The sequence below is a fragment of the Arachis ipaensis genome, chromosome B09, assembly GCF_000816755.2.
Source record: "Arachis ipaensis cultivar K30076 chromosome B09, Araip1.1, whole genome shotgun sequence".
Lineage (NCBI taxonomy): Eukaryota > Viridiplantae > Streptophyta > Magnoliopsida > Fabales > Fabaceae > Arachis > Arachis ipaensis.
In genome coordinates, this window is record NC_029793.2 from 94,657,980 (window position 1) to 94,669,346 (window position 11,367).

Here is an 11,367-nt window from a genome sequence, read left to right on the forward strand (position 1 = left end):
AAACTTTTGAAAAATTTTTAAGAAAACAGAAACACAAAGAAAACCAAACTTAAAATATGAAACTAGACTCAAACAGATGACTAAATTATGAAGTTATTGGTTTTGAAAATTTTCAAAAATAATTAAGAAAAATAAAATAAGGATTTTAAGAATTTTAACCAAAAATAATATTAGAAGACTCTAAACCAAAAAAGAAAAAAAAATTTCCTAATCTAAGCAACAAAATAAACCGTCAGTTGTCCAAACTCGAACAATCTCCGGCAACGGCGCCAAAAACTTGGTGCATGAAATCACAATCACACTTTTGCAATTCTGCACAACTAACCAGTAAGTGCACTGGGTCATCCAAGTAATACCTTACGTGAGTAAGGGTCGATCCCACGGAGATTGTCGGCTTGAAGCAAGCTATGGTTATCTTGTAATTCTTAGTCAGGATATCAGAAATGATTCTTAGTTTTAATTATAAAAAGTAAAAGAACATGAAATAAATACTTGTTATGCAGTAATGGAGAACAGGTTGAGATTTTGGAGATGCTCTGTCTTCTAAATTTCTACTTTCCTACTGTCTTCTTCTTCACGCACGCAGGTCTCCTTCCATGGCAAGCTGTATATTGGTGGACCACCGTTGTCAATGGCTACCAGCCGTCCTCTCAGTGAAAATGGTCCATGTACATGGCTAATCATCTGTCGGTTCTCACTAATGTTGGAATAGGATCCATTGATCCTTTTGCACACTGTCACTGCGCCCAGCATTCATGAGTTTGAAGCTCGTCACAGTCATCCCTTCCCAGATCCTACTCGGAATACCACAGACAAGGTTTAGACTTTTCGGATCTCAGGAATGCTGCTAATTGATTCTAGCTTATACCACGAAGACTCTGATCTCACGGATTTGAATGCTCTGTTGTCAGGAGAAGCAGACAAACTCGTGACCCAGGTACCCAAGAGATATACATTCAATCTAAGATAGAATGGAAGTGGTTGTCAGGCACGCGTTCATAGGTTGAGAATGGTGATGAGTGTCACAGATCATCACATTCATCATGTTGAAGTGCGAATGAATATCTTAGAATAGAAACAAGCGTGATTGAATGAGAAACAGTAGTAATTGCATTAATCCATCGAAACACAGCATAGCTCCTCACCCCCAACCATGGAGTTTAGAGACTCATGTCGTCAAAGATACAATATGAAACTGGTAAAAATGTCATCTGGTACATAGTAAGTCTCTAAAAGTAGTTTTTATACTAAACTAGTGACCTAGATTTACAGAAAATGAGTAAACTAAGATAGATAGTGCAGAAATCTACTTCCGGAGCCCACTTGGTGTGTGTTTGGGCTGAGCATTGAAGCATTCACGTGCATAGGCTGCACTTGGCATTTAACTCCAGCTTTTGTGCCAGTTTGGGCGTTTAACTCCAACTTTTATGCCAGTTCTGGCGTTTAACGGCAGAATAGGGTAGAGAACTGGCGTTAAACGCCAGTTTGCGTGATCTCAACTCGGGCAAAGTATGGACTATTATATATTACTGGAAAGCCCAGGATGTCTACTTTCCAACGCAATTGAGAGCGTGCCAATTGGGCTTCTGTAGCTCCATAAAATCCATTTCAAGTGCAGGGAGGTCAGAATCCAACAGCATCTGCAGTCCTTTTTCAGCCTCTGAATCAGATTTTTTGCTCAGGTCCCTCAATTTCAGCCAGAAAATACCTGAAATTATAGAAAAACACACAAACTCATAGTAAAGTCCAGAAATATGATTTTTACATAAAAACTAATAAAAATATACTAAAAAGTAGCTAGATCCTACTAAAAACTATGTGAAAATACCCCCAAAAAGCGTATAAAATATCCGCTCATCAAAAATGTTTAAAGAACGGCTGGAAAATGTTTTGAAACAAAAAAGTTATTCGAGTTTAAAAATTTGGTGCTAAAATCTGAAATTCTGCAGCTATTGAATTTTTTCAAGTCTGATAAGGCTTGCGTTCGCGGACCTGTGCATGCGACAAAAGCATTGGCCACTGCCAAGGGCTCTCGCGTACACGGACACTAGCATGCGTACGCGGGCATGTATTTTCAAAGAATGTGTACGCGACTTTTAATACGCGACAGAAGCACTCTCTTCTGTCTGGGGTATCTCGTGTACGCGAGCAGGGTGCCGTGTACGCGGGACAGGGCATGCGTACGCATGACTCCTGTTTTGCTGAAAAATAATTTTCCTTCATTTTTAAGGGTTCTCTAGCTTTCTAAACTTCTTTAACTTCTATTTATGGTTCTTAGCTAGTAATTAGAACCTAAGACTAGCAAAGATGAGTTAGTGATTTAGTTTGGTAACTTTTGTTTTGAGTTTAGAAGATGGAGACTTAGGTTTCTGAAGTACTCTAGATGGATTCGTTGGATAAATTGGCGGAGTACTATATTTGTGATAAATTTGAGAACTTGAGAATTGATGATGGTTATTGATGAACTGGAAACTTTGAAAGGAATGATGAACTTGTTGGATATTGCTAGTGTGTCAGGTACTATATCCTTGGGACGATAGTGTAGGACACTATATCCATGAAATAAATTATGATGATCTATTGTGTTGGTAAGTCACTATGTGCCTCGGGCAAGGATGAAATTGTGCGAAAATAATTTTTTATTTTGTATGAAATTTGTTTCAAATACGTAAATTTTTTTAAATTAAATTTGTCTGAAATTTAATTGAAAAGAAATATTTGATTTGTCTAAAATTTGTTCGAAAATTTTTTTTTATATTTGACTAAATTCGTTAGAAATTTGTCTGAAATAAAGTATATTTTTTGTTTGAAATTTGTCTAAAAATTAATATTTTTATGTTTGAAATTTGTCTGAAATACGTTGTTTTTATGTTGGCTAATCTGTCTGAAATTCGTCTAAAATACATCATAATAGTTAGAAATCTAGCAGATAAATGCCTATTCGAAATTTGTCACAAAATCGTCTGAAAAAAATTTCGGACGAAATTTCGGACAAAATTTAATTTAGCAACAAGGCTTTTTGGGACAAAAAAAATTCGTCCCAAATTTGTTTGAAAAAAAAATTTTGTCTGTAATTTGTTCGAAATTTATTTCAATTTCGTCTCAAAATTCGTCCGAAAAAACCCTATTTCTAGTAGTGATGGTAGTTAATCCCACTTGTCGAGGTCGCGGTGCCAGCGTAAGAACGGTGGTTAATCCCTCTTATATTGAAATATGAAGGTTGTCGTAGTATCCCTCTCGCATAACCTTCTATGCCGCAAGATTGTGCCAGGCACTATATCCTTGTGTTAAGCATGCAAGTGTGCTGGGCACTACATCCACGGGTCTACAGTGTGCAGAGCACTATATCCTTGGGTGCACAATAGTGTACAGGACACTATATCCCTAGCGTGCCAGAAAGGCTACATCCGAAAGGATGTGTCGGGTTGGCATTTATGGACTGACAAGTGATATCACGAGCCAATAGGACAGGCATTCATCATATGCATCTTCTATATGTTTGTTTGCTTTGCTTAACTTCTATTATCCTAAATGAATCATATGCCTACTTGCTATTTGTTCTACTTGCTATATATGTACTTTACTTGTGCTTTACCTGTTTGCATTATTTGTGCTTTCTACTGAGATTGAGGAAGCTCGATAGGTAATGGTGATTGCGATGGGATCGCATGGAGATTAGGCTGACGAAGGCTGTGGGATAGCAGTTTTTGTGTTAGTTAGAAATCCCTTAAGTTAGATTACCCTGTATATGGTTTTAAGTTATATAATTCGTTAAGCTTGAATACTTGTATCAATGTGAAGTTTTAGGATTGCCTTTGGCAACCCGAAACCTTATATCTTATCTATTGGGCACTGTTACCATACTGAGAATCTCCGATTCTCATACCATATATTTTTATTTTTCAGATGCATGTCGCAACCCGCCTTGGTGAGTTTGCGAAATAGTGGCGGAGCGGAGAATCGCTTCTATCTTTTATGTTCTGTTTATTTTTATGTAGTTTCTCTCACCTTTGTATATATATAACTTTGTTGCCTTAAAGGCCTATGCTTTAAACTTTGAGAGATAGGAAGTAATCTTTTTATGAAACTCTATTTTATCAGGTTTAAACTAGTCGGCCTAAACTACGTGGGTTGCGTTAGTTCCCTTTTGTGTGTGTGTGTATGTGTGTGTGTGTGTGTGTGTGTGTGTGTGTGTGTGTGTTTGTGTAACTTGTTATTATTATTCATTACCTTGCATATCCTAGAACTATTTGCAAGGTTTATTTTTATATATATTCTACCTTGTCATTTTTGTGCTAATGCATTTTAGTTATCGTGTGTGAATGCTTCGCGCTTTGTATCTCTATTCCATGTGTCTTCAATCCTTTATTCCTTTCATCGGGCTTCTAGTATTATTATTTCCTTCCATATATATGTTATCGTATGAGTTTTAGAACTTTCATTACACTTTGTTAACCTTCGCTTTACGGCTAGAGGTAATGCTTAGGGTGATAGGGTGTTATAGAGGGAAATAGAAAGAAACCAGTTACAAAATAAACCCAAAATATTTCAAAAAGAAACACGAAAAGGCAAGGGCAAATTTGGAAAAAGAAACCAAAAAAAGTCCCTTCACATTAAATGTTATCATGGTGCCTAGGGGAACAAACCTCCCCTATAGAAAAACAACAGACAAACCAAGAAACGGCCAGGCGGTACCCCCGACTTCGACTGAGAAATCCGGATGATGCACTCCTTGCCCATCTACGAAATGGCCAGGTGCCTCCCGAATCCCTGACCTCGACCAAGGAACCCGGACGATGCACTCCTCGCCAAGCCGCGCAAACAGAGACCAAAAGCTCCTTCAGCAATGAGACCGAGCACATTCACTCTCTCGTTCGGGGGGCAATTGTTCCAGACCCGATTTCCGAGTCCACCTAAGTCGGAGCAACCTCCGACCTGATTACCTGGGCCTGACCCCCTCCGCGCTCCAATCCAGTCATACAAAAGGAAGTCAAATGGCCTCTCAGCTATGTTCACGATCCTAATCCATACATATACCTTTTAGATCCATTTTGACTTAGATGTTGGAGTGTCTTTGTAGATATGACCCCGTTGTTCCAGTCAGACAACTCGACAACCACCTCGACTCACAAGTCTTCGATCTATCTCACTACGCATATCAGAGATTTCTAGTACATATTCCATCATAAACTTAAGGGGGTAATGGATAGATCATATCATTAAATGAATCTACCAACACGAAGCTGAAAGCCATAAATTTCACCCACCAACTCACAAAATAAAGGTCATCATCATCTTGATCTATTCAAAATCAGATTGGAGGGAATTAAATGAGATTTTTAAAAAGAATGAGCTGATCAGTTGTACAGGCTAGGGGGAGTATTAACTAGTTTGACCTTATCAATAACTACTACTACTACTACCACTACTACTACATCATCATCCTCATCAATGCATAGCAATCAACTATTACAGCATAATAATATTGTTACGCTTATTTTTTATAATGCTACTCTATACATGACTTTTTTACTTTATACGTTTGCATAAATTTAAAAAAAAAATAACATTATCAAAATAAAAGTGAGAATCTCGATTCTCATATTATATATTGTATATACTCCTTTTCTTCTTCCTGATTCATTAATTCATGCCACGGGCTAAAGTCTATAGGCTCCTTTTGCATGTCATAGAAGGTTCCCTTGAATAATAATCCTTTACCTTAGTCAAAAACATGACAAATCTCATGCATCACACATTCCCCGTTTCACCATTCACACTTTTTCTCACTTATTATTATTCCCCGTCGTACTATTTCCGCATTCATTTGCCATTTATAAATCACTGCATTGCATGTCTTTTCACAGCCAATCCATAACCTTTTCCCTTTCAGAACACTAGAAGTACACATATATACAAGGTAGCTAGGATGATGAAGCATGCGGCTATGGAGATAGAATCAAGTGACAAGGGTTCTTTGGGGCCAGGGTTGAGCCCTCTGAGTGAGACTCTTTGGAGAGAAAAGACAAACACAGAGCTCATTGGAGACGTCTCGGCCAGGCTGACATGGAAGGACTTAACTGTGACTGTCACACTCAGCACGGCGGGTGAGACGCAGAATGTTCTAGAAGGTCTAACTGGCTACGCTGAGCCGGGGACCTTCACTGCTCTCATGGGGCCGTCTGGTTCCGGAAAATCTACCCTTCTTGATGCCTTGTCCGGTCGCCTCGCCGCCAATGCCTTCCTCTCTGGGACCGTTCTTCTCAATGGTCGCAAAGCCAATCTCTCTTTTGGCACTGCTGTAAGTAGTTTCATTATTTCTTTAGTTGAATAGGGAAGCCTAAGTTAAAAGATGCTGTTTTGCTTCAGTATTCTTGCACCAAGTGATTTGTTTGGTTTACATTTTCTATCTTTATGTGTTGAAGATTTCGTAAAGAAATAGGAAAAAACAATGGAATTTTTTTTTTCATTCTTTTATAAATTATAGAAATAAAAATGCAAATCAAATATATCCTTGTTTTTTTTTTTTATAAAAGTTGTGCAGTAATTTTTTTCATTCTTTTGTTATTTGAAATATGATACTATTATTCCTTATATTTAGACATATTGATAAATAGAGAAACAGAGGAAGTAATGAGTACATGTCTGGTTTGATAGAAACTAATTTCATAGCTTTGGATTTTCTTAAGTTAAAACGTAATAAATTTAAAACTCTCTTAAGAAAGTCTCCCTGAATCCCTAAACAGTGGCATGAACCACAAACAAAGATTCTGAGTTTGATATGAGTCTATACTGTCTTTTATATTTTCATGTTGTTATAAATTATTAATTAATTAAGCATCATTACACAGAGGTTCCAATCATAAATATATATAACTTTTTAGTGATGTAATGTGATAATGTATAGTTGAACTAGATAGTGTAAGAAAATTGAATTAACCTTAGGTAATTTGTTAAAGTCTTAATTCTTATAAGTTAGAAAATTCAATCCAAATAGTAGGACTATGTAAATTACCGATTAAATCCATTTGAAGCCAAAAGTATGGATATTGTTGCTAAGAGGTAAGAAATGTTATGAAGGTATAATTTTGGTTAAAATGCAGGCTTATGTGACACAAGATGACAACTTGATTGGGACACTAACAGTGAGAGAGACGATTTCATACTCTGCTCAGTTGCGGCTACCGGACAAGATGTCGCCGTCGGATAAGGAAGCACTTGTTGAGAGCACCATAGTGGCAATGGGGCTTCAGGATTGTGCAGACACTGTGATTGGGAACTGGCACTTGCGAGGGATAAGCGGTGGAGAAAAGAGAAGGGTTAGCATTGCCTTGGAGATCTTGATGAGGCCTAGATTGCTCTTCCTTGATGAACCTACAAGTGGACTTGACAGGTTCACATACCCTTAGTTTTACTTCTTGTTGGGATCCAATTGTGCTTGTTTTCATGCTTAATATTGGGTTTCTAAATTTGTCAAAAAAATTACTAAATAGTCAATATTTGATTTAAAAGATACAAAAACTAATAAATGTTTTAGAATTTGACATTTGTTTTAAAAAGTAAGTTTGGTCGGTTCAATACCAAAATAAAAGACTAACACAGAATTGGCTTATTATATGAATTTTATAGATAAAGTTTACCTTTATTTTCACCGTCTAATCAAATAGACAGTTTAGAAATATTTTATTAGCTAGTGAATACTGATTTAATACATGGTAAGTATACCTTTCGTAAGGGAAGGTCTATTCCTCCAAATTCAAGGAGAAACAATTTAATGTCTTCAGTCAAATAAGTCATTTATAGTTTCTACCTACTTTAGTGTGAGTGATTAATTAGGTGTCAGATTCGTATTTATATTGTAGGTAGGTAACATTACGTGATCCAGTTGATGTATTATGAAGTACAATTGTTCAAACCATGCTTCCTAAATGGGAATTTTGTGTTTTGTGGCAGTGCATCAGCTTTCTTTGTGACTCAAACATTACGTGCCTTGGCAAGGGATGGAAGAACCGTGATAGCTTCTATTCATCAACCTAGCAGTGAAGTTTTCGAACTATTTGATCAATTGTACTTGCTTTCTGGGGGTAAAACTGTCTATTTTGGCCACGCTTCTGCAGCATATGAGGCAATAAACTTAAACTCTGCCGCTGTATCCACTCTTGTATTTTTAAAATTTTTTTTTTCTAATAAGGTTTTGCTAATAATAATAATAATAAAATAAGTATATCTACAGTTCTTTGCACAAGCTGGATTTCCATGCCCTGCTTTGAGGAACCCATCAGATCACTTTCTTAGGTGCATCAATTCTGACTTTGACAAAGTCAAGGCCACTCTTAAAGGCTCCATGAAACTCAGGGAGCTTTTTTTATAAATATATATTAACATACAATATACATATGAAAGATAAGTTAAACAACAACTGATTTGATGATTAATTTTTAGTATTGATATAGCATTTTTGAACTGCTCCCAATCTCCATTTCATTTAGAGGCACTTATCAGATCTCTAACCTTTTGTGTTACCTTTAATTTTTCTTATTATAAAACTCATCATAATAATTTTCTTTAAATGAGACGTGTTATTTGTACATACTTTTATTTTATGCATTAACAAATGTGATCAATCAGTTTGAGGCAAGTGATGATCCCCTTGATAAGATAACTACTGCTGAAGCTATCAGAACTCTCAATGAGTACTACCGAACTTCTCAGCATTCTTATGCTGCAATACAGAAAGTGGACGACATATCCAAAATTGTAAGTTCTAGTTTCTGTGATTCAAGATATGTAGTTGAAATTCATCAAACTTTGCATTCTCTAAGTATACATAATATGTGGTTCAGAAGGGAACCGTGCTCGATGCCGGAGGAAGTCAGGCTAGTTTCTTCAGGCAGTCATACACTTTAACCAAGCGCTCGTTGATTAACATGTCAAGAGATTTTGGTTACTACTGGCTTAGGCTTGTAATCTACATTGTGGTCACTATCTGCATTGGAACCATTTATTTGAACATCGGCACAAGCTATGACTCAATTCTGGTATTTGCGTTTCAAAAATGTTATATGCACATCAAAAACAAATCATAATATAAGTGTTGTTTAACTTATTTTCAACCTGTATTTTTCAAAATATATTTTATAAAGATGACTGATTTGGTAATTGATTTTTTGTGTATCCTAGCATGGTTATTGTCATTTAGTATTTGTGAGTCATACGCTCCATTTTCTTTGATCTGTTATTTTTGGTTGATGCGTTTTGTATGTTGTTTGGGGCACAGGCAAGGGGCTCATGTGCATCTTTTGTGTTTGGTTTTGTAACCTTCATGTCAATTGGTGGATTCCCGTCGTTTGTTGAAGACATGAAGGTAATTAATTAATTCAATTTAATTCCATTTCTTCCCTATGATATCATAATGCCTTAATATGAGTGAGTGATTATTATCTGTGTGCTTTTAATTGCAGGTTTTCCAAAGGGAGAGGCTTAATGGCCACTATGGCGTGACAGCATTTGTGATCAGCAACACGTTATCCGCTATGCCATTCCTGATGCTAATCACCTTTCTCTCGGCTACCATTTGTTACTTCATGGTTCGCCTGCATCCCGGCTTTTCACATTATGTGTTCTTTGTCTTGTGCCTTTTTGCTAGCGTTATGGTGGTAGAAAGCTTAATGATGGCCATTGCTAGTGTTGTCCCCAACTTCCTCATGGGTATCATAACTGGAGCAGGGATTCAGGTAATATTAAGGAACCATTTTTTTGTGGTCTAATATCAGCTAACTTTTTTAAAATTATCTACTTTATTTAAATTATAAATGTAAACTTTAAAGTTGACTAATGTTGATTCTCTATATTTTCTCGTTCCGTAAATCCAAAACAATGCTCTTTTTTCTTTTCATTACAAAATTCCAACACCGTATTTCATTGTTTTGTAATCTTAGTTTTCCTCTTAATTTACACTGCGTTCTCCTATTCATACTCTTTTATTTTACCTCACTTATAAATATTTGAGTGTTGTGTGTAATAACACTATAAGTTTTGGCATATTGTTAATGTTACTAATAATATTTCTTCCTGTTTTCTTTAATTTTTTAAATATCAGGGTATATTCATGTTAGTCTCTGGCTTCTTTCGGCTCCCACATGATATCCCAAAGCCATTTTGGCGCTATCCAATGTCATATATAAGTTTCCATTTTTGGTCACTACAGGTACAACTACCTAGCATTAGTACAAATCATTGTTAGTTGATCATAATTAAATGAATTTGTGCTGCTTCTATGGTTCAATTTGATGAAGAAAACAATGAACTTATTTTCAGGGACAATACCAAAATGATCTGAGGGGCTTGCTATTCGACAACCAATCGCCGGACCTTCCCAAAATACCGGGCGAATACATCCTGGAGAACGTTTTCCAAATCAATGTGAACCGGTCGAAGTGGATCGACCTAGGGGTGATCTTCAGCATGATTCTCGTGTACCGCATCATCTTCTTTGTGATGATTAAGGTCAATGAGGATGTCACTCCTTGGGTCAGAGGTTACGTAGCAAGAAGGAGAATGCAGAACAAGAATATTGCTCCTGATGCTCTCACTCAATCTCCATCACTGAGAGCATATGTTAATAGGGACACTCGTAGAAGGTAGAGAGTAGAGAAGAATTTGCCTATGTTTGGTGAAAATTAATGAAAAGAAAATGATGATATCATAGTCTGAATCAACAGCAAAAATAGCTTTTACCTATCACGACATAATATTGGCTTTTGTGATGTGGTTATTTATTTATTTATTTGTTCTAAGTGATGTGGTTATTTGTTATTAGGGTGAAGAATATTTTTTACTAGAAATTTGTCAAAAAATTTTAAATATTTTTAAATTTTATTTATTATATATTTTATAATAAATAATAAAAACATATTACATATTATTTTCTTATTGTAATTGAATTTATATATTTCTCTCATCTCTCTCTTTTTTTATCTCTCATTTTTTCATCCATTTTATCTCTTATGTATATATATATCATTATTAACGACTAATTATAAATTTGATAATCAAAATATATAATATGATGTTCTCTAATTACAATTAAAATTAAAATTAAAATATAATGATATTATATTACTAATTTAATAATCAAAATGTGTCACATGATATTGTGTTATTAAAATTGAGATCAAATATTTATTTACAAAATTAATAAACTCCCTTCTTCCATCCTCTTAATTATCTACTTATCTCTCCTTTTCTATTTTTCTCTATCCTTCCCACTCTATACATAACTTATAGTTTATATTTTATATTACTAATTTGACAAACGAAAATGTATTACGAGTTATTCTTTCCTTACAATTAAAAAAAAAATTCTCT

At 35.5% G+C, this 11,367-nt stretch overlaps 1 protein-coding gene across 2 annotated transcripts; it reads left to right on the forward strand.

The window, feature by feature from the left end:
* On the forward strand, positions 5,647 to 10,793 carry LOC107619419 (ABC transporter G family member 11-like). Of its 2 annotated transcripts, none has more exons than XM_021111387.1 (10): positions 5,647 to 6,301; positions 7,104 to 7,393; positions 7,954 to 8,125; positions 8,234 to 8,356; positions 8,629 to 8,757; positions 8,844 to 9,038; positions 9,278 to 9,364; positions 9,462 to 9,734; positions 10,100 to 10,207; positions 10,318 to 10,793. In XM_021111387.1, exons 1-10 carry the CDS (start codon positions 5,930 to 5,932, stop codon positions 10,642 to 10,644), a joined length of 2,076 nt encoding a protein of 691 aa, XP_020967046.1. In that variant the 5' UTR covers positions 5,647 to 5,929; the 3' UTR covers positions 10,645 to 10,793. The 2 variants fall into 2 exon arrangements, with proteins under 2 accessions (XP_020967046.1, XP_020967047.1); XM_021111388.1 differs by having other exon boundaries at positions 8,847 to 9,038.